The 23,675-nt window shown below is 40.8% G+C and overlaps 1 protein-coding gene and 2 long non-coding RNA genes across 3 annotated transcripts; all 3 read right to left on the bottom strand.

Annotated features, from left to right (window-relative positions):
* Window positions 1-2,203: 2,203 nt before the first annotated feature.
* Window positions 2,204-5,274, bottom strand: LOC123659357. Its single transcript, XR_006744017.1, has 2 exons — window positions 5,193-5,274; window positions 2,204-4,371 (listed from the first exon to the last, which is right to left on the bottom strand). It is a non-coding gene; the product is annotated as an uncharacterized LOC123659357 (long non-coding RNA).
* Window positions 5,275-7,066: 1,792 nt separating this feature from the next.
* LOC123659355 lies at window positions 7,067-10,263 on the bottom strand. Its single transcript, XR_006744016.1, has 3 exons — window positions 10,208-10,263; window positions 9,121-9,197; window positions 7,067-7,126 (listed from the first exon to the last, which is right to left on the bottom strand). It is a non-coding gene; the product is annotated as an uncharacterized LOC123659355 (long non-coding RNA).
* Window positions 10,264-10,779: 516 nt separating this feature from the next.
* LOC123659454 (serine/threonine-protein kinase SMG1-like) lies at window positions 10,780-23,111 on the bottom strand. The gene is made up of 10 exons (XM_045594669.1): window positions 22,942-23,111; window positions 18,733-20,062; window positions 18,092-18,328; window positions 17,077-17,273; window positions 16,444-16,571; window positions 14,258-14,484; window positions 12,910-13,037; window positions 11,889-12,126; window positions 11,610-11,708; window positions 10,780-11,001 (listed from the first exon to the last, which is right to left on the bottom strand). Exons 1-10 carry the CDS (start codon window positions 23,109-23,111, stop codon window positions 10,780-10,782), a joined length of 2,976 nt encoding a protein of 991 aa, XP_045450625.1.
* Window positions 23,112-23,675: the final 564 nt, after the last annotated feature.

Below are 23,675 nucleotides of genomic sequence, written 5' to 3'. Positions count from 1 at the left end.
TGTATGTTACATCAGAACTTTTGACCGGGTAGACCGATTTCGACAAATTTTGTTTTAATCGAAAGGTGGTGTGTGCCAATTGGTCCCATTTAAATTTATTTGAGATCTAACAACTACTTTTCGAGTTATATCTAATAATGCGTTTTTACTTGACGCTTTTTTCGTCGACCTACGTTGTATTATACCGCATAACTTTCTACTGGATGTACCGATTTTGATAATTCTTTTTTTGTTGGAAAGAAGATATCCCTAGTTTAGTACCGTGATAAGGAAACCAGGGTCTGATGATGGGATCCCAGAGAAATCGAGGGAAATGATCGAAAATCCGTAATAACTTTTTACTGGGTGTACCGATTTTGATAATTTTTAATTTAATCGAAAGCTGATGTTTATCATGTGGTCACATACAAATTTTATCGAGATCTGATAACTACTTTTTGAGTAATCTTTGATAACGCGTGGTTGCTTGACTATTTTTTCGTCGATCTACGTTGTATTACTTGTCGATGTAATTGAAGTCGTTTTTTTTTTTCGTTTGCGAACAAACACAATTATTTATTCTCAGAACAAGGTATGTACAGAATTTGTTGCCAAATAAAAAAAATAACGATTTCAATTTACAGCAACAAGTAAAAAAAAAAGAAAATTAAAATCGTTTAACAAGTAACGACTAGAACGAGGTTTGTACCATACAATCGAAATAAGTGAAACTCTTTTTGAAGTCAGTTAAAATGTCGATATATTAAGAAAAAAATAACAGGGTGTTACAAATTCGCAACGCTGGTTCAGATATACACCTACTATCAACACAAAGATTTTGTAAATGTTTCAAAGGTGGTTCACCAGCTAAGCATGAGCTAAGCATAATATCTCGACATGTGTACCATTATCATAATACGGTGCTTTTCTAATAAATATTTATAAGGGCGTAACTTTTGAAATAAACTTTTATAAAGAATATAAGTTTACTGCTATTTATAATCGACTTCAAAAAAGGAGGTTACTCAATTCGACCGTATGTATATTATGTATGTTCGGGGATAACTTCGTCGTTTATAAACTAATTTTGGTTTTTGAAAGGAGTTCTCAAGATTGGTACCACAATAAGGACACCGGGATCTGATGACGGAATCCTAGAGGAAATCGAAGGGAACCCTCGAAAATCGTAGTGACGACTAGTGCGTTTGTTAATTTTTTTTTGTCAACTTAGTATGATGATTTTTAATCGAAAGCCGATGTTTATCATTTACTTGACTATTTTTATGTCTACTTTTGTATTACTTGTCTATACAATTAAAGTCGGTTTTTTTCTATAAATAATTTGATATTTGAATAAAACAAAATGTGAAAAACATAAAACACATAAATAGCAAATGAATAAAAAAATCAAATCAACTAAAATCAATCAAATTGCCATAATAAATATGATATCGCAAATCTGGCGCATCCCTAGCGTTTCACCATTAATCCGTTTACTACACGCCGTTGGCAAGCATAGACGACACTGGTGACGTCATAAGCGAATAGCGAGAAAAGTAGTGAAGTGTAATATGAACGATACCTTAGAACACCGTCGCATTTTGGAATGCGTCGCATCGATGATTTTAATAATTTACAATTACAAATATACCGTTTTTTTTTTTAATTTTTTTATCTAAAGCTAAGAGCGAAGAATACGATTTTCTTTCTCATTCTCAAAATCATCTGGCAGTATCAATATCATCTCTAACCCCCACTCTCATAAAAGCTTATCTTCTGTGCATTAAGTTAGCCTTTTTGTGTCGTGAAATCAAAGGCGGGATCTATTACTCGGTACTGTTTTAGTACTATTTGCTACCTAAGCGAAAAAAAGTACTTCAGTAGTTGATCCGATGAAGCAAATTAATATAACCGGTGCGGTCGGTGCCAGCCTTAGTTTAAAAGAAATATTTATATGCGTTAAATATTAAGGCTGGCACCCACACCTCTAAATAAATAGTAGGAATATTTAGGTACTTTAGAGTTTTTTAAATATTAACTTTTATTACTCCCTTTTTAGTTGTTTGGATTTGAGGCGTGGCGGTCAAAAGGTTAATAAAGTAAAAAATTAAGTGTGATAATCTTTTTTTTCTACAGTTAAAACGACTAAAATTCCTTTAATAAGTATATGGCTGGAGACATATGGGATATGGGAACAAGGCATCAATGAAATAAAACAAGAATGTGACATACACCATTTATTATATAATAATTAAGAAGCGACACAAACATACAATCGGTGAATGCGTTTTTGGATTCTACAGATAATTCTTATTTTCGAATATTATGCGAGCGCCACACATTCGAACTTACGTTATTTTGACAAACCTTTACTCATATCAGTTGGCGATGAAAATGATATTTTGTAAATATTGTCGACAAGTACATAATATGTTAATTACAATTTTAACTTTTCGCAAATATGTGGCGCAATTCTATTACTATTTTATCTATTAACTAAGTACATATTAATATGAAGTTATAAAAAAAATAATAGTAAATAAAAATACAACTACATGTATAGCGATGTGAGGAATATTTTATTTTCAACGTTAGTTAATGCAACACCTATGTCGAAAATTATTTCGAATCGCAAAAATATATTTTTGTAATGTAAATTAAATTTTAATATTTTGACTGTTTCTTGTTCTCGTTATTGGTTATTAATACTTTTCTTTAAAGAGGCTTTTATGAAAATTAAAATTCGACATATCGCTAGTCCAGTTACATAAACGATAATTCTGCTGTAACTCAAATATTTTAACTAATCAAATATATTTTGTTTTACTTTTACTCTACAGTTTGAAATCTTTTTCCTTCTGAGATGTCATTTATAAAATAAATATAAACGTTTATATAACAGTTACACGGATCAGATATTGATTATTTTTTTTTTGGTTCGTTCATGTTAAACTAGTAAAAATATTTGAGATACAATAACAAAATGGGATTTTTTATGAAAAAATTTTGAGTCTAAACATTAAGGATAAATTGAACAAGGACACACAATCACCGTCACAATCATAATACTAGGAGTTATCGGTTAATGTTATGTTGGCATCATTCACGCTACTAGCACTCGTGGTACATGCATATATAACTATAAAGAGCTTGATTCTCAACTTCATTGACTCAATATTTAGTATAAAGTAATCCAATTGTTTTGATTGTTGCATTCAGAGTAATTTATTAAAACTACAACATTAAACATTTAGATTTTTTTTCACAAATTCCAACTACTACTATTATATACTATTTACTAAATTTTATTAGATTTTTGTCCAGATTTGGACATATTTCATATTTCGACTACAGGCACATTTTGCATTTGTAAAAACTATTATCATGTCATGTTTAATTATTCTAGCTATTTCTATTGAACCTTAATATGATATGAACCAAATAATTTGAAGACAGTTCTGAGGAAAAATTTACTTTGGTTTTCATTGTTTCAATTGGACATATATTCTCCATTATTTTGGTTACGAAATAAGAAATGTACAATTCCAATGAAGTTTGAAGAAACAAGCTCGCACTAAATTACGTTTATAATAAGATACACTTGAATACATAGAAGTAAATGTTAGCAGTTAATATTAACGTTAACATGTCGATTGAAGTTAGACAAATTACTCTACGCGACAATTTCGAAACGATTCTGAGTAGATCGAAAGATTTAGTCAATCATGACCTGTCGTTTCATTTTCTTTAAGATAGTCGAAGCATTTTTTTTTTGTTTTTTGTGTGTTTTTTTTTTTTTTTTTCGACCGCTTATTTTGTGCGCAGTCCAGTATCCGTAAGTAGATGTCATGTTTCGCAGCCCAGTACGGATGCAGGCTAGGAAACGAATAACTCTAATCTCGCCCGCGTCGCTTTACAATTTAACGAACTCGATTCCAACATACGAATATATTAAACGCAATACACCTACAGTCGGGAACTAAACCGAAACGCCGGCCAAACGCGGTGAACGAACGCGGCGGGAAAATTTAAATCGAAAATCGAGTTTTCCTAGTGAATAAGAGAAAAATAAAAACCTGTTCCAGATACGTATCGGACGCGTTGTCTGCTCTTAACTTACCATTAATCGAGAATGGATATCTCCGTTCTCCGTTCCGGATGTAAAAACCGGACACGAAGCACAGCTCTCACAGTCTCCGTCCTGAGTCGGACGTGAGACTCGGCCGTGTCGTCCCGGATTGGAATCGTGTCGGACGCGGTCCGGTGGGTCCGGCGCCGGTCCGGTGGCTCGTCTCCCGGGTGAAGGCGAGAGCTTCACACCCACGCCATCCATCCCTCGTACATCAGGCACAGGTTCTCTGCGCTGGTCGCCTCCGATATTATGTAGTCCACCTGTAATTGGTGGACGATGGTGGTCAAATGGGGGAGAAACAATTCTAGTGTGGTATTACTAAATCGTTACCATTCGTTACTTTTACAGGTGTTAGGAATTATTGTCGACCAGGTTTAATATTTCAAAAATAATTTAAAATTGATCATTTTCGATTTTCGATTTAGAGTATCAGTTACTAATATTATTTATAACTTGTAAAATGTAAGGTTTATTGGTCAAGTATCAAATTTTTATAAGTTACACTGTTTGAACATCACCATATAAATATCATTATTATCTAGTCTAAGCGCAGCATATGTGGGAGTGTGCCGTAAGATGTCAAAGTGTCTCGGGGTGTGTGGAGGTGTGTCCGAGTGTGTCGAAAAGTGTCGGCGTATGTGGTTGTGTCCCGTAGGATGTCGAACCGTGTTTGGAAGTCTTTGGAAGTGTGTCCGAATATGTCGACACAATGGGTCGGTGTGTGTCGGAGTGTATCGAAGTGTGTCGGAGTGTATTAAAATATGTCAGTGTGAGTCGGTGTAAGTTGGAGTGTATGTGGGAGTGTGACGCCATGTATGTGTGTGTGTCGTTGTGTATCTTAGTGCGTCGGTTTAGGTCGGTACTTGTCCGCACGCGCTCCCACACGCCCGCCCCTGTTGTGTGTTTGTGTGTGTGTGTGTGTGTGTGGATGCGCGTGTGTGCGCACGTGTGTGTGTGCGTCTGTGTGCGCGTGTGTGGTGTGTGCGTGTGTCTGCGTGTGTGCGCGTGTGTGTGCGCGTGTGTGTGCGCGTGAGTGTGTGTGTGTGTGTGTGTGTGTGTGTGCGCGTTTTGTGTGCGTCACCTGGTCGTGGTGCGCGCGGCGCGCGGGCACGTCCCGCGCCTCCAACTTCAGCCGCACGCGCTTCCACACGCCCGCCCCTGTGTGTGTGTGTGTGTGTGTGTGTGTGTGTGTGTGTGTGGATGCGCGTGTGTGCGCGCGTGTGTGAGTGCGCGCGTGTGTGAGTGTGTGTGTGTGCGTGTGCGTGCGCGTGTGTGTGCGCGTGTGTGTGTGTGCGCGTGTGTGTGTGTGTGTGTGTGCGTGTGTGTGTGTGTGTGTGTGCGTGTGTGTGTGTGTGTGTGCGCGTTTTGTGTGCGTCACCTGGTCGTGGTGCGCGCGGCGCGCGGGCACGTCCCGCGCCTCCAACTTCAGCCGCACGCGCTTCCACACGCCCGCCCCTGTGTGTGTGTGTTATGTGCGTGTGTATGTGCGTGTGTGTGCGTCACCTGGTCGTGGTGCGCGCGGCGCGCGGGCACGTCCCGCGCCTCCAACTTCAGCCGCACGCGCTTCCACACGCCCGCCCCTGTGTGTGTGTGTGTGTGTGTGTGTGTGTGTGTGTGGATGCGCGTGTGTGCGCGCGTGTGTGAGTGCGCGCGTGTGTGAGTGTGTGTGTGTGCGTGTGCGTGCGCGTGTGTGTGCGCGTGTGTGTGTGTGCGCGTGTGTGTGTGTGTGTGTGTGTGCGTGTGTGTGTGTGTGTGTGTGCGTGTGTGTGTGTGTGTGTGCGCGTTTTGTGTGCGTCACCTGGTCGTGGTGCGCGCGGCGCGCGGGCACGTCCCGCGCCTCCAACTTCAGCCGCACGCGCTTCCACACGCCCGCCCCTGTGTGTGTGTGTTATGTGCGTGTGTATGTGCGTGTGTGTGCGTCACCTGGTCGTGGTGCGCGCGGCGCGCGGGCACGTCCCGCGCCTCCAACTTCAGCCGCACGCGCTTCCACACGCCCGCCCCTGTGTGTGTGTGTTATGTGCGTGTGTATGTGCGTGTGTGTGCGTCACCTGGTCGTGGTGCGCGCGGCGCGCGGGCACGTCCCGCGCCTCCAACTTCAGCCGCACGCGCTTCCACACGCCCGCCCCTGTGTGTGTGTGTGTGTGTGTGTGTGTGTGTGTGTGTGTGTACGTCACCTGGTCGTGGTGCGCGCGGCGCGCGGGCACGTCCCGCGCCTCCAACTTCAGCCGCACGCGCTTCCACACGCCCGCCCCTGTGTGTGTGTGTTATGTGCGTGTGTATGTGCGTGTGTGTGCGTCACCTGGTCGTGGTGCGCGCGGCGCGCGGGCACGTCCCGCGCCTCCAACTTCAGCCGCACGCGCTTCCACACGCCCGCCCCTGTGTGTGTGTGTTATGTGCGTGTGTATGTGCGTGTGTGTGCGTCACCTGGTCGTGGTGCGCGCGGCGCGCGGGCACGTCCCGCGCCTCCAACTTCAGCCGCACGCGCTTCCACACGCCCGCCCCTGTGTGTGTGTGTGTGTGTGTGTGTGTGTGTGTGTGTGTACGTCACCTGGTCGTGGTGCGCGCGGCGCGCGGGCACGTCCCGCGCCTCCAACTTCAGCCGCACGCGCTTCCACACGCCCGCCCCTGTGTGTGTGTGTTATGTGCGTGTGTATGTGCGTGTGTGTGCGTCACCTGGTCGTGGTGCGCGCGGCGCGCGGGCACGTCCCGCGCCTCCAACTTCAGCCGCACGCGCTTCCACACGCCCGCCCCTGTGTGTGTGTGTTATGTGCGTGTGTATGTGCGTGTGTGTGCGTCACCTGGTCGTGGTGCGCGCGGCGCGCGGGCACGTCCCGCGCCTCCAACTTCAGCCGCACGCGCTTCCACACGCCCGCCCCTGTGTGTGTGTGTGTGTGTGTGCGTGTATGTGCGTCACCTGGTCGTGGTGCGCGCGGCGCGCGGGCACGTCCCGCGCCTCCAACTTCAGCCGCACGCGCTTCCACACGCCCGCCCCGGTGGCACTTCGCTGCTCACCCGCTGCACAAAAATGTATCATTTTTTACACATAAATAACCAATGTCGCTTCATTCTGTCCGTTCCGAACTGGCCAACTGAGTGATTGATTGGTTGACAAACTACTGAAGCTAGAGACATAGATGCAGCATACTGTAGCAGACAGCCAACCTTGCTTCCACCGCTTCCCTTGTGTTTGGCATTTATGGACTATGACAAAGAAACCGATTCTATTGACACCTAAGTTGCCTGATTTCTTTGCAGTTATGTCTTATCAACTGGCAATAAAACGAGGTATTGAGGCGTATCTATGACGCAGCAAAACCATTCGAACTTTCAACAAATTAAAACAAGATCCATTAACTTCTAACGAGTTAAGACATTATAATGTAATATTCCTGAAGCGGCAGTGCAGTAAAAATGTATTTAAGACCATGGTCTGCAGTAAATTTTACTGGCATCATAACCTCAAAACGTAGTTTTACCAAAGATATCACCCGTCAATGGATGAGTAAAGCTAAATGTGATCGACCTAAATTAACCCACGAAAGTCGGCTCTCCATAAGTTACTGGTTTAAATCCGGCTCGAAGGACCAAAAGATGTATGTTACACCTAACTTGTCGCTGCTGATTATTGTAAAATAAAAGATATAAAAACTAAAGATAAAAGTGTAACTATATTTTATAATATTTAAAGGCTATGAATGAGCTCACGAGCGCGCTGTATGATGATGATGAAAAATGCTGATTGGGCGATATGTGTGTGTGTGTGCGGTTGAACCGTACCGAAAAACTAATGAACTATTCAAGATTCCGTTTGGAAATTATTTTCTATAGAAGTTACAAAATTACGAATTGCCCGGCGATTTCGCAAAGGCTAACTTTTTATCTGACAGACGTATAATTGTGGTTGCAGATGAAATACTGAAGTCCCGGAAGGTTCTGTGTTATCCTCAACACTGTTTCTGTGTGTTCAGTTGTGAGATAGTCGCGAAGAACATGACTGTGTCCAAAGTTGATTGTTCTCTGCCCCAAGTGTTCCAATGGGATAAGGATAAATTAGTCCAATTCAATACACGAATTGGTTCGTTCCCTACTAAGAAAATCTTATTCACTATGCTGCTCTACAATTCCATAAAACATTTTTTACCATTTCGAGAGATTTTTAGTAAAACCGTTTTAAATTCACTTGTAAAAAAAAGACTTGGCTGGCAACGAAAATTAGTAGGGAAGCCAAGCTAGTTGATTTCATTATGATTATATTCTATCTATTCACCAGCAGTAGGGTATTTACCTTCAAACCTTAGATCCTGAATAATTGAGTACAATGTGATCAATACATATAATAAAAATGTAACGGTAAATGTAAATGTGTCGCTGTCTGTACATTTAAGATGTATGAGAAAAAATATTATTTGGATCATTATCAACGCAAATATCACCCAAAAAAAATGATTGATGGTTTTTATATTGTGGCAAGCTTAGCTTAACATTTAGTATTTATTTCATGTCAATCGGTTGATCAATAAAAAAGTTATGCCAATTTAAAGAATGACGTTGAGCATATAGTCACTATTTTACGCGGATGTTGTCGCGAGCAAAGTTAGTTCCTGACTTATTATTAGTTATAGACTGTCGTCTGTGAGCGGTACGGTCTTGAAATAAACTCCCAGCCGGAGGTTTTTCTTATGACTAAACTATGGGTTTCTTGAAATTCGAAAGGCTTAGCATCGAGCTAGCGATTCAAAGGTTAATTTGGCTAGGCATCATAGTGGTATGAGAAATATAAATCGAATATATAAAATTCTCGTGTCGCAGGGTTTGTAGTTAAACTCTTCCGAAACGGCTTGATCGATTCTCATGAATATTTGTGTGCATATTGAGGTCTGAGAATTGAACAACATCTATTTTTCATACCCCTAAGTTACAAAGGGGAGGGGGGGATTAAGAGATTAATAACATATATGGCAAAATAACGTTTGCGGGGTCAGCTAGTACATATATATTATCATACATACCGTGTTTAACAGGTGTGCGTGCGCCTAAAGCGGTCTGACGAGTCAGTTTCTTTGCACTCTCTGAGCCTCCTGGCAATCTGAAACATAAGTATAATACATTTTTTACTGGTATCTATGTATAAATTTAAAAATAATTAGTTACTAAATAAATACTGAAACGAATAAAACTGTAAAGTTACTACCGTCAGGCAAATTCATTGAGGTGGGACATGTTAGGATATATCGTGTTCAATATCTAGAACAGCGCGTCTGGGGAAGTACCTCAACATTACATAATTGTGTTTGTAGGCAAACGAAAAAAAAAATCGATTTTAATTATATCGACAGGTAATACAACGTAGGTAGATGAAAAAAATAGTCCAGTAAATACGCATTATCAAAGATTACTCCAAAAGTTTTAATAAGATCTCGATGAAATTTAAATGAGACCACATGATCAACATCACCTTTTCATTAACTTAAAAATCATCAAAATCGGTACACCCAGTAAAAAGTTATGCGGATTTTCAAGAGTTTCCCTCGATTTCTCTGGGATCCCATCATCATTATCCCATCATAGTATGTATTTTTCTTTTTCAATTTTGTTTTTTTTTTCTTTTTTCTTTTAGTTCTATTTGTTGTATAATTATCTGATTGCTGTTTTTATGTTTATGTTTTGTGTTTCTCTTAGTAATTAATGTAACTGGTGTAAACCGTTTTAATTATTATAATAAATAAATAAATCAGTACCTGTTTTCCTTGTTATGGTACCACATCAGGGATATCCTTTTTCCAACAAAAAAAGAATTATTAAAATCGGTTCATAAACGACGAAGTTATTGCCGAACATAAATATAATATATATATATATATTATATATATATACGGTCGAATTGAGTAACTTCATCTTTTTTTGAAGTAGGTTAAAAAGAGCGCAGCGTAATATAGTAGCTTTCGAATAGTACTGTGGTCCTGTAGTGAGAAAGGCGGCCAGAGTTCCTGGTCCTCTGGGCTTGTTGCCGGACGTCTATAAGCTACGAAGGTCATTGACCTCCGGGCGAGCCGTGCGCTTAAGTTATCCGTACGGAGGGCAGGAGCGGCGACTCACTCGAGCAGCGCGTCCCTTAGGGCCGGCAGCGCGGCGGCCAGCGCGCGCGCGTGCGCGGCGGCGGCCCGCACGCGCGCCTCGCCGGCCGGCTCCGCCGCCGCGCCGCCCAGCGCCTCGCTCGCCCAGCGCCACGCCTGCGCGAACTGCGCCGCCGGGCCCTCGCCCTGCGCCAAAGTACCGCGTAACCACGGTGTACCACGTGACACGGGTTAGGGGACGGGGGCGAGGGAAGACACAATATATCTCATATTCGATATCGATCTCATATCGATTTAGGTGACCAGAGCTCCTGGGGGGGATTGGGGATTGGGTCGGCAATGCGCTTGCGATGCTTCTGGTATTGCAGGCGTCTATAAGCTACGGTAATCGCTTACCATCAGGTGAGCCGTACGCTTGTTTGCCGACCTCGTGAAATAAAAAAAAAAAAAAAAAATTCGATATATCGAATGTATTTTTTAGTTAAAAGCGCGATTTTCAACCTTTAAATTTGAAATATAGACACAAATAGAAAAAGGGATGAGGGGTCAAAAAAGCTAAAGGATGTCACGTGGTAAATAGACAATGTCACGTGGTTAACAAGACAGCTCGCAGGGTACCTCCTGCAGGGTCCGCAGCGCCCGCAGCGGCCCCGCCAGCTCCGCGTGCAGCGCCTCGCGCGCCGCCGCAGCGCCGCGCAGCGCAGCGCCGGCGGCGCGCACGCGCACTGCAGCGCGTTGGACATCGGCGTCTGCGCGGGTGCGCGCTTCGCTCAGAGCGTTTGCCGTTTCGCGCACTAGTGCCGACACATTGCCCACCTGCGGGAAACCATCTGAGGTTAGTAGCTAATGAAACTAATTACAAAAATATATGGATTTAATAGCGCCATATTACATAGGAGATATTTTTAAATATTTTGAAGTTTACTCCTCAAAAATCGATTTTCATATAAGACCCCCGATATGAAAACAAAATATAAGAAATAAAATTTACTGAACGAATGACTTTGTTACGTTTCTAATAACCCCATCGATCGATAGATGGCGTTACTTGATTCGTTTATTTAGAATTTAATATGGTATTATTTTTTTTCTTAGACTAGTAAGTTTTTTTGTGCCTATTTAGACAGTCGATCTGAAGAAGTGAACTCCAGTCGTGCGTCGGAGATGACACATACTTTTTTAAAAAGTAGTAGCGAATCTTCTTACCGATTTTTTTGCATACGCTACATTTCAAATCAGAGTTAACATTACATCACCTATAATTAATTTATTAAAGTTAAAAATAATTTTAATTTGAATAAAAGTGCTCTTGAAGCCTACTAGAATGAAGTAGCTTTTCTTGTCATTTTGATATGATTTCAGTCAGTCGAGTGATCAAGAACTTTTACTAATGAACGAAGTATACAAATTATTTTATGAAGTACCCATTGCGAGTCGATGTTTCCTTCCGGGTGTAGCATTTCCATGAGTGACTCTTCCACTGGCGACACTTCAAGCGAATACTTCTGCGCCAGCGAGCATGCCTGCCATAGACAAATAATATACAATTATAATTATAATTAAATTGAAATAAAAAACATCATATAAGGTATTTTGGTGTTTTTTAGATTTTCATTCATAGTAAATTTTAGCACCTGCTATTTGACATTAGTTAGTATGACGTTTTATAAACCCTTAATTAAGATGTTTCCCCTCGTGCGTACCTTCTCCCAGTGCGCGAGCGCGGCGCGAGCGGAGCGCGCATGCGCGCGGGCGCGGGCGGCGCGGGCGAGGCGCGCGGCCGGCGAGGCGCTGAGCGCCAGCGCGGCGCGCGCGTGCGGCGCCAGGGCCGCGGCGGCGCCGGCCAGGCGCTGCGCGCGCGCGCTGCGGGCGCCCCAGCCGCCCTCCAGCGCGCGCACCACGCCGCGCAGCGCCGGGTTGGCGCCGGCGCCCCACTTCAGTCTGGAGCGGGGCAGATCGAGTTTCAGTTCCGCATTCAAATTAAAACAACTATGCTTTAGACCACACGACTGAAGTAAAACTTCTTTAGATATAGACCTGCACCGTGTCTCAAGTATACGAAACGTGACAACATGAAAAGAAAAAGGAAATGCATTTGCCTCGCCCGATCACACTTTTTGTAACACTCTCAACACGTATTTCTCAGTTTACTCCCCAAGACAAGCTTGTGTAAAGAAGTTTTACTTCAAAATATCGAGTGTCGATATTTAAATATCAATATCGAATTATCGATTATCGTTCAAAAAAATAAATATCGAAATACCGATATTACGTTTCAACCTGTAATATCCCACTGGGCATAGGCCTCTTCCCCCTGTAGGAGAAGGATCAGAGCTTAATCCACCACGCTGCTCCAATGCGAGTTGGCGGATATATTCCCTACTATGAGTAGCGATCGCTATCAGGTATACATGATAACAACCGGGACCTACGGCTTAACATGCTCTCCGAGGCACGGTGGGGAGACCCACAAGGACTGTACAAACATCCAGATCATGGCAAACACCTGTATGGCCAATACAAATGTTTGTCATGTGCGGGGATCGAATCCGCAACCGCCAGCGCAACAGATACAATCCATGACTGTAACCGTTGCGCCAACGCGGCGTCGAATAATTAATTAGTAATAAATATCGGTATTTCGATATATCGATATTTTATCAACAGTCCTAACCTAAATGACACAGCGATGAACTAAAGCTATACAAAATATATATACGTTACCTCTGGTGCGCAGCAGAGACGAGAGCCTGAGTTTTGTCGAGTGCGGCTTGTAGTTTCTCCAAAGCTGCCAACAACTCCCGCGCGCGCCGGGACAGCGCCCCGCTGGGGTCCTGGGCGCTGTTCAGCACCTGCGGGCCAGCGGTGGGTCAGGAGGGGTGTACCGGAGGGACAGCTTAAAGGCGATTTATCGGTCTCTTTGGTGGTATGAGGTGGGGCGCGGGGCGTGTGTATCACGCGCCGCATGGTGTGCTATTGGTTGGACAGTTCGACGTCGATTCAAAATACTATCGCGCATAAAAGTTTTAAATTACGAAATAGTTTTACATAGAGAAGTGAGAAAAATGATTTATAACGTATAATTTGCGTCATGTAAAAAGAACGCTGGCTGTCAAGATGCGCAAAGGCGATTTGCAGTCTTGCCAACTTTTGAAAAAAACTTTTCTCTGCTGTTTACTTTTTTTGGAACAGTCTTATTTGGTAAACAAACCCCTGTCAATCCTAATTCACGTTTTTCTCGCATTTATTATTCACTTTCACAACTCCATTTACTACTTATATAACTAAAAACAAATATCAATTTATTATTTTTAACACAAAAACTATTAAAACTCAAATTTCGAGAGCAAAGATAATTAATATTTTTGAATATGTTATTTCAATAACAAAAAAAATGTTATTGCTTTTGTTTAAAAAAAATTATAATTTTGTAAAGTGATAATTATTATATTCATTTAGTGCGAATTGTTCGCACAGGTATTTCTAGTATATTTTAATATACCTACCAATAACCATAAAACGAAGCCGCGAGTGAAAGCCTAATTAAAAAATAAAAGAGTAGTACTTTCGTGTCCGAGTATACCCATGCGCAAACACATCCCCTCCAGTTTCTTTCAGCGTTATTTTTACATGACGCGAGTTATGACCGCCTAAAACACCGCCGATTTGCGGGTCCGATTCCCTTCCGGGACGGATATATGTATTAGTATAAATATTCGTTTCCGGTTTGGACGTCCTTGTGGGTCATCCCACTGTCGTTATCGTGAATTTAACTGAGGTAGGGCACAACAGGAATTTCTTGCTTAAAATATGGAGCAGCCCGACTGGGGTAGTATCTCGACCTTACAGATTACAGCAAAATAATGTTGTTTTCAAGCAGTATTGTATTCCTGTTGGTGAGTAAGGTGACCAGAGCTCCTGGGGGGATTGGGTCGGCAACGCGCTTGCGACGCTTCTGGTGTTGCAGGCGTCTATAAGCTACGGTAATCGCTTACCATCAGGTGAGCCCGTACGCTTGTTTGCCGCTCTAGTGACAAAAAAAAGAATGCCCGTTGTCGCTGGGCGGGCGTACCTCGGCGTGGAGGTGCGCGTGCGCGGCAGCGCGCAGGCGCGCGGCGCGGGCGGCGGCACGCGCGCGCTCGGCGCCGCGCTCGGCGTGCGCGGCGCGCTGCAGGCGCGCGCGGCTGGCCTGCAGCGCGCCCGCCAGCGCCGCGGCGCGCACGTCGCGCCCCGCCGCCGCGCCCCGCGCCGCGCGCGCCTTCTCGCACAGCGACTCCAGCGTCACGCTCCACGACGCACCTGCGGGCCAGTGGCTGAAACTTTATCTACCTCGTTGCGAGTTGTACGAACCGAGTCGTACATTAGCCTATTTGCGAATCGGCGAATTTATTAAATAAATTAGTTATTAATATAATAATTATTTAGTACGTTTCGATCTATCGAGGCGATCGCGCGTGCTCGCACACCGGGTCGTTTGATCATTATCAAGAGATCGATAAATTAATTTACTTAATTAATTGTGATTCGGTTTTTATTTCCTATTAACGAGTAAAAAGTGTGTAGAGTCAATCAAGGACGCTACACGAGTGTTCACGTCTGCGCTGCTTCGCTTACGTGTCGTCTGTGTGCGGATTAAAACTCATTTTCGCGTCAGCGATAATACATAAATGTCGTATCTGAGAGACTTTTTTAAGAGCGTTATCGTTTGCACTGTATTTAAAATCAATATTTGTTATTTTTGTACTAGATATTATGCTATTACATTTAAGACTCTTATATGATTTTCTGAACACCTCTTGTTCTTAGTCTTCAATAGTTTTATGTTCTTAAATAAGGTCATCTGTGTAGAGTTTAAAGGAGATGGATACGATTCCATACATTCTTGGACCAAAATGTAATGAAATGAAAATGGTATCAATTAATGTATTAAGGCTTATTGGTCCCTCGCTAAAAATTATCTATATTTTGGCTATCTGAGAGTGGAGTTATTAGACTTTTTGTAAAGTGAGGTTACGTTACAATGTCTATAAAAAACCCGATCACTAAGTTCTTGTAGCAGTAATGTTATATTTAGTAAAATATAACATTACTGCTACAATAAAATGTTATATTTAGTAAAAACTGTTTGAAAACTCATTACAAATATTGATATACACTTGAAACGATAAATAAATATCAGGAATGGACTCAGAATGCATCGGAAAACAGTAAACACGAAACGAGTGACGGACACAGTATTACTGTTAGTAAGCTGTCAAAACTGTCATTAAAAATATGATTTATTTTAAATCGATACGAAATCGATAATTATTTTGGTTTATCAAATATAAATTGATATTTTCGATAGTAATGTAACTTTATTTAAATGCACATTATTGTTTACGGCTTTAATTATGCATCTAAATATCTTGAGTTAATTAACTAGTGCAAACATTTTCTTTTTGAATTCTGTAATCGATTATAGTGGAATCGATACCCAAATAATTTGATGAAAACTATCTTTCTCAATTTTCTCCGCTTCTAGATTCAGAATTGAGCTGATATTTTATATTTTAAAATAAAAAAATATGACCAATTTTTTAAACAATATCTCTACTCATTACATTTTGGCCCACAAGTCCCCATCTCCTTTGCTATTTTGTATAAATAAAAATTTCAAATAAAATAGGACAAAGTTTCGACCCTGAGCTACCGAATTCAATAAACTCTTCGATTTCTCAAACCTCTCTCTGTTTTACAAATAACTTTCAATATTAAGGAAATTTTCGTCAGTATCTTTATGTATCAAATTTGAAGAATTTTTGTATTAAAAAACTATAATCAACAACATCAAAAGCTTTAGCTAAGTCTGTATAATCGGTCAAAAACACTACAAATAGTAAACCGATTGTATTGTATTATTGTCTATAGATTTCATGATATCTTCCATTACCGTTACCAAATTAGTCATTCAGCCTTTTCTACTAAACACCATATTGATTATCTATTTTTATTGCTTTCATGTATGTATATATATCATCTTTTTTTTCATTCATAGGATTGCGAAAAACCGGGATGTCTGGCGCGAACTTGGTGAGGCCTATGTCCAGCAGTGGACTGCAATAGGCTGAACTAACTACTAGGTTTCATGCACCAAGTAAGAAAAAGCCAAATTAATAATTGGAAACTTTTCAATACATTTATATATATTTTAGAGGTCTTATATCTATCTAACATTTAATAACTAAAACTAGTAAAGGTTGTGCCAAATTAGCTCACCTATCTCCTTCTGCTCGACTTCAGCGGAAAGATCAAGATGCGCTCGTCTCAGTAACAAACACAGCGCAGCTGCCAGGGCCTTTGAATGCACGCCCAGCACGCAACGCGACACGTACTCAGCTGTAAACCTGCACACGCGTTTTTTGTACTAAAAAGGTAACAATCAAGTGTCCGGCTGATGTTAAACGGACACCTCCATAGATCAAGTTACGAGATAAACCCACTGGATTATCTAGACTTTATTCTAAAACAACCACTCTGATGTAGTGGTGCGCGTGGGCACCTGAAACAGAGGCGGTTTTCAAGTTCGGTTATTACCGCTCGGGATGGATATTTATATTTGTATAAATATTTATTTCCGGTTTGAATGTCTGTCCTTGTGGGTCTCCCCACAAGGACTGGTGCCTCGGAGAGAACGTTAAGCTGTCGTTCCTAGTTGTTATCATAAATACGTGATAGCGATCGTTACTCATAGTAGAAAACATATCCGTCAACCCGTGGTGGAGCAGCGTGGTAGATTAAGCTCCAGTCCTTCTACAACATGGAGCAAGAGGCCTATGCACAGCAGTGGGATGTTACAAACATCATGTGTGATCACGAATCATTCGAAACACGAGAAAAAACTAGGCTTACCTCTTTACAGGTTTGCAGAGAGCGTTATCATCGTGTAGCCCCAGTGTGTTCGGAGCTGGTGTATTGTTAGCGGTAGTTCCCCGGAAGGCAAAGGCCAGTTGGGCACAAAGGGCGAATACTTCCGCAACTGTTTGGATGCGACGAACTATGAAGATATCTTCAAGGACCGAGCGAAGAGTCGGACTTTGCATTGCCGCCTGAAATGTGGAAAAAGGGGAGATCAGAATCGGATTAGACTTTTTTCTTCTGAGTATACTAGAATATATTTTTCTTTAGGCTTAGCATTTATTGTGTAAATATCTTCAATACAGAGTTACGATCATAAGAAAACATCTAAAGATTATTAAGGTTCAAAAATTTCTTCCGTAGAAGCCTCAGAGGTAATGATAACTTCGCCGCATTTAATATACACATGATGCGAGGATTTGATTTTTGGACTTTTTTCTTTTAAAACTTTATATGCAAGTGGGGTTTGTACTTGTCCATGTATGACCGACATATTAGCCTTATTGGACTTAAGTAAATCTCTTACGATTATTTCATTTACTAAAAATTCTTGCACACTGGCCCTTAAAAATAATTGGAATTGTAATATGATTTTAAATACCCAGTTATTATAACTGTAAAACGGTTCGTTTAGCTTATCTAGTATTAGTATCAATTTCCATCCATTCCTTTTTTTTGTATTTTTTAACATATGTTTGAAGATTTTAGATTAGACTTGCTTGTCTAAAGCGCGTAGTACCTTTAAGAACAATTATATATAACTCACTAGTTGTGCACCCCGGTTTCACCCGCGTTAATTTAAGAAAAAAACACTAAAATATTATATACCCTTAGCCTATATAATAGCCTTTCTCGGTAAATAGACTATCCAATATAAAAATATATATACTTTTTTTAAAATTTGAACTTACTTTTTAACTTTATAATATTAGTATAGATTGAAACTTTTTTAACATGTATCTATTGGTGATTTTTATTGAAATAATAAATACTATAGCATGGCACTGACCGACATATGCATAGCATCATTGATATGGTCAATCTTACGCCAGGCGGGAGGCACTGGCGCTGCTAGGTGGTCAGCCAATTCTCTGGCCCGAAGTTCTACCGCTGCAAATAGCCCATTAAAGCCCATCAGTAGCATGCGTCCCGCTGACTGGCTCTCACTTTCTGGTGATGATGATAGCAGGGTCTCGTAGCGCGACCGTAGCTCCGCGGCTATGACCTGTACTCCTGACGCTGGAGACTGGGTGAGAAATATTAGTAAATTAATGGTTTTAATGACTTTATTTGGGAATATTGATTGATTTTCCAACAGTGGAATTTTACATACATAGGCTTCTTTCTCCAAATAGGAAAAATTTCAGAGCTTATTCCATCTTTGCGCTAGGCTGCGTTTAGGCACATAAGAATAAGAAATGTGTAAATTATGAATAAATAATTCTTCTATGTCACTTAGATGACGATTATAGTGTATCAAAAAGCTGTTACGTTTGCTACATCTGACAAAAATGTTTCCTCAAAATACAAAAAAATATTTATTATTATTATTTCTTCAAAGTTTTTACTACAAATATCATATAAAAAATTAAAAATGGAAAATTGGAAACAGTTCTAAATACAGATTTTCGAGTACTAAATTTGCCTTACCTCCATATCCATGACTAAATATCTGAAGTGCATCTCCAACTGCGTCAGTAGTTCATTCAGAGGTATCGGTGTATTCAGGATTACATTATTCAATTCGTTAATCATCAGCAGTGCAGAGGGGTCTTCCGAGTGCACTTTCTTTATAGCTTCCGGTAAAATTATTGTACTGAAATTGTAATTCAGTTGTACCAAGTCTGCAAGCAGAAGATTCGCGTTTCTCACGCATTCTACAGCGACTGGTAAAGCGGCATCCTCGACTGAGGCCGATTGCAAAGGTAATAGTGATAATAGTTCGACAGCTTGCATAGATAAAGAGCTCATATCGTCCAGGAACCACTCCCCTTCCCTTGATGTTAAGTCCACAAGACAGTCGCCAGCGCTTTGAGCTCCATTCTCCAACATCAAATAACGTCTGTTCAAGTTACAGAGCATGCCAATCACAACATTTTCCAACGCTGATGTAGCCCCCTCCTCCGTCCGAACCCAGTTACTGATATTAGTTTTAGCCTCCATATATGCTTCCTGCGCTAAAAGAACAGCATCGGGACCTCCCTCCGCTTGAAGCCTTTCAAGGCACTTGTTGAGAACTGCTGTGGCTTCAGTGTTTATCTGTTGCAGGCGATAGTTGTATGCAACTATCTGTTGAGAATCGACCGTATTGGATTCAGCATTCACTAAGGCAGCCACTTGATTGGATACTTCACGACACACTTCTGGTGATTTACTTTCTAAGGCTGCCGCCAGATATTTGCGGAACATCATTAAACGATGGTACTCGGTCTGACTCTGGGGATAGTACTGCGAAACGGCTACATACTGTGTCAGAAGTTCTAGACAGGTCCTGACGAGTTGATTCGTCTGTTGCATGCTTTGGTTCAGTTCTTGTTCTGCTTGCTCGCATTGGGATATCATTGAGCTTTGTCCAGCGTTTGTTAAAAATTCTTTTATATGCTCGAAGATTGGCTGTTCCTCGTCTTCATTGGATCCAGAGAACTCCTGAACCCACGTCATTAATTGAGGTCCGTTTAATACTTCAATAGTTGTTGCTAAACTTTCTATCTGTGTATCAAAATCGTTCAAAATTTTCACAAGCGCTTTCATCGAGTCGTCTACAGCGTTTTTAGCTTGTTTGTAGGATGTGTATTTTTGTGAAATGGCGTAAAGCGGATGATCGTTAAGGTTGTTTCCATACGCTTCAATCTCTTTGACGAGAGCCATCTGCTGATGACACATCTGAAGTTTCGCCTCTACGGCCTTTAGTTCCTCGTTTTCCTCTAACCATTTATCTGCACTCTCTGTCACCTCCGGAAGTATCGCCAAAAGTTGGTCTCTGTAATAAAGTGAAAGTAGGTTATCAGAGCTTGTTGCGGTTTGATGAATATTGACAGCAAGTTTTATCCCCAATGTTATCAATAATTCAAATGTATGCCGCAAAAATAGTTGCCTGTTATAGTGAGTAAATTATTTATTATTATCGACATCTCGTCGGTCTCAAATTTGTTTACATCCCATTATTATTGTTTGGATAAAAAACCTAACAATAGAACGCATTACATGAATATTAAAATAGGGTAAAGTATCCGGTTTATAGTAAATATATCGAACCATTACTGTTTTAAACTGTTTTATAACATTTTGTAGTTAAATTTATCTTAACAACTTATTAATTAACGAAAGTTTATGGTAAGCTACGTGAATATGAAATTATAACCCCATATTGTTTTCTCTAACAATATTTAACTTACATCAACGAGCATAAATTTCATACAAACATTTGGGATCTTGGGTTTAACTCAAAATTGCAATACATAATTTAAGTGATGTACCCTTCTGACAGTTTCGTTAATATTCATGGAGCCACCGCATACTATAAGGAGCATATTTAGTTTCGTAAAAACATAGTCCATAAATATCTGTGTTGAGAGGCTGGCGGGGTGTTAACACAGCGTACTCTCACACAGGGACCGACTCGTAGAGATATGTCGCTTGTATTTACTGTAACTCTAAACATTACTAAGTGTGAAGAGTGGTGTGTTATTTTGTTTCGTTCTTTTTATTCCTGCAATATACAATGTGTCACTTATGTGTGAACTAGCATGGTTTCTTTAAAGAGAAAATGTTAACCATGGCAAAAGAAGAGGTATGTATATTCGGTGAACAGTCTTTAAAGTTTGGTGTCAATTTAAATACACATTAATGTAAACATGGTACAATCAATGGCACCGCAGTATCAAAGACAGTAAGACTTTGTATTGATGGTTGCCGTTTATAATTTTAACTAGAGATGAAACGGATATCCGGTAACTATCCGGTATCCGGCCTATCCGGCCTTGTTTTCACTATCCGGCCGGATACCGGATAGTATTCAGTATCCGGCCAGATACCGGATAGTAATTCAGTATCATCATCATTAGCCTTAGTCCATCTATTGCAGACGATTTAGATAGTGTCAGACAGACACTTTGTCGCCTAGGACACTCTTCAGAAAAACACAGAGTTGCCTAAGTTCTGCGCTGCCTTCTCGACCTCACTGACTAGGCCCACAGGAACGACGAGTCGATACGTATGGAGCCAGCTCGGCTGCAGGGGTCTTTCGCATTTTAGAGCTATGCCACGAATGCTTGACGGAGACCCTATTCCGGGTTTCAAATGAAGGTTTCCTTCCCCAGGACCCTGATGGTTTTGAGCTAGGTTTATCCCTCGGTCGCCTTTTACGACCCCCACGGGAAGAAAGGCAAGTGTGTGTGTGTGCGATACACCAAACATCTAAGTTCTGCCGGATATCCAGCGGCCGGATATTCGGCTATTCGCCCACATGGTTGGTCGAATATCCGGTATCCGGTATCCGGCCAAACTGCTATCCGTTTCATCACTGATCTTAACCACGATGTAAATCTAGAAAAACGTCAAGAATGAATTGTTACTTTTTTTATTAAACTATTAAAGGTTTCTGTTACTACAAAGTCAGTACGGGTTAGTGGTAAAACGTAGTTATAGGAAATTAAATTACTTTTACTACTTTGTAATCATAATCATATTTCTTTAGAAATTCATTTTTAGTTCAAACTGGAACAAACTTTTTTTCACATCACTTTCACATAACGTTAATATATAGTTAATTGTGATAGCGTTTATTTATACGGAGCTGCACACTTGTTACATTGTGGATTAAACTCTTTACTATAACTCTAAACCTAACACTTTTTGATATCCTTTATTCTTGCCTAATACACCCATCCACAAAAGGATATTTGTACATGATACGTTACATATTATATAGTATAGAGGTTTAGTTTTAACGTTAAGTGAATCATTCACTTAATCCTTTCACTATACTTTCCAAATCCTTTGAATAACATAAAAATATAATGGATAGTAAAAAGGAAGCCTTCTGCAGACAAGAATCTAAACGTGCATTGAAATGTGACATTTCAGCCGTTATCTTTTGTGTAAAAATTAAAAATTGCATAAAAGTCAAGTTGGGAAGTGTGTACATTAATGTTTTAAATGCTGCATGCGACGTAGAGCTGTTGACATTGCTTCACGGTCGTTATGTCATGCAGCGTTTTGTGATTTAAATATGAACCGACTGACGAAGACAATGTTAATGATAGCATAAAATAAAAAAAGATATACATTCTATCTTTTTTCTATATATGCTATATGTGGATGTGCTTAAAAAATTGGTAAGTATTAACGGTAATTCTTAACGATCTTTAAATTGCACAATTCTGAGTCAAATTAATTTATTATAACAAAATAAAATGTTTTACTTCAGAACACCTTATATAAATTTATGTACATGTGTCACTAATTCCTGCTGAGGTTCTTGAGAGAGAATTAACAAAACTAAATCTTAAGCTAGCTGGCTAGAATTTGAAAATTGAGTATTTGTGCTAGTATCGATCTCGACTTGCAAAACGTTTCGCTGATAATCCATGTTTTTAATTTCATCCATTTGGCCTCTTCGTCAAAACTTATCAGATTACACTGTAGTGGTGTAATCGTATATAAGATAGTATTCTAATACAATAAAGACAGTCTAATATCGAACGTCATTCGTTTCACTTGCCCCTTGTACCTCCGACACTACAACACTACTACAAAACTTCGTCATTATATCAACGATTACTTCTCAAGAATTTTACTAGCTCATAATACTTTACATTTAATCATAATCCCTCTGCTAGTTAAGCTAAATAAACTTACGTGACTTCATTAGCCGTGTGCTTAAGCTCTCGCACCCTGACGGCTAGCATAGCACGCGCTGCACGCACATGCCTCGCACCTCTCTTCTTGCGACCGCCCCCCCACTCCACCAGGGGGTCGTACACGAACGCTTCGAGGAGCGTCAGAAGAGTCTCACGACCACGACGCATCGTACGGAGCACGTGCTCACATGCCAGCCGGAATATGCCCTGTGGATAGAAACGATTGCTTTTAGAAAGTGTCGGAATGTCTGTTCAAATACCTTTATGCAGATAATTTTAGAAATATTTATGAACAAGAATATTTTAAGTAAATACAAAACAAAATTGTGTCCAATTTTTAATGTTTTTTTTTTTTTTTTTTTTTTTTATTGTTCTTTTTAACACATACGCCAAGAGAAAAATCGCATAGAAATTGTTTTACTCAACTGTAGATTTTAGTGATCAATTTAGGGTAAAATGGTTGAATAGATTTAAGATTAAGATCATCATTACATCATTACAGCCTTTACAGTCCACTACTGGACATAGGCCTCCACAAGTTTACGCCAAAAATAGCGTGAACTTATGTGTTTTGCCCATAGTCACCACGCTGGGCAGGCGGGTTGGTGACCGCATGGCTGGCTTTGTCGCACCGAAGACGCTGCTGCCCGTCTTCGGCCTGTATTTTTCAAAGCCAGCAGTTGGATGGTTATCCCGCCATCATTCGGCTTTTCAAGTTCCAAGGTGGTAGCG

Source organism: Melitaea cinxia, chromosome 14, assembly GCF_905220565.1.
Source record: "Melitaea cinxia chromosome 14, ilMelCinx1.1, whole genome shotgun sequence".
Classification (NCBI taxonomy): domain Eukaryota; kingdom Metazoa; phylum Arthropoda; class Insecta; order Lepidoptera; family Nymphalidae; genus Melitaea; species Melitaea cinxia.
This window is presented reverse-complemented; position numbering and strand designations above follow the sequence as displayed.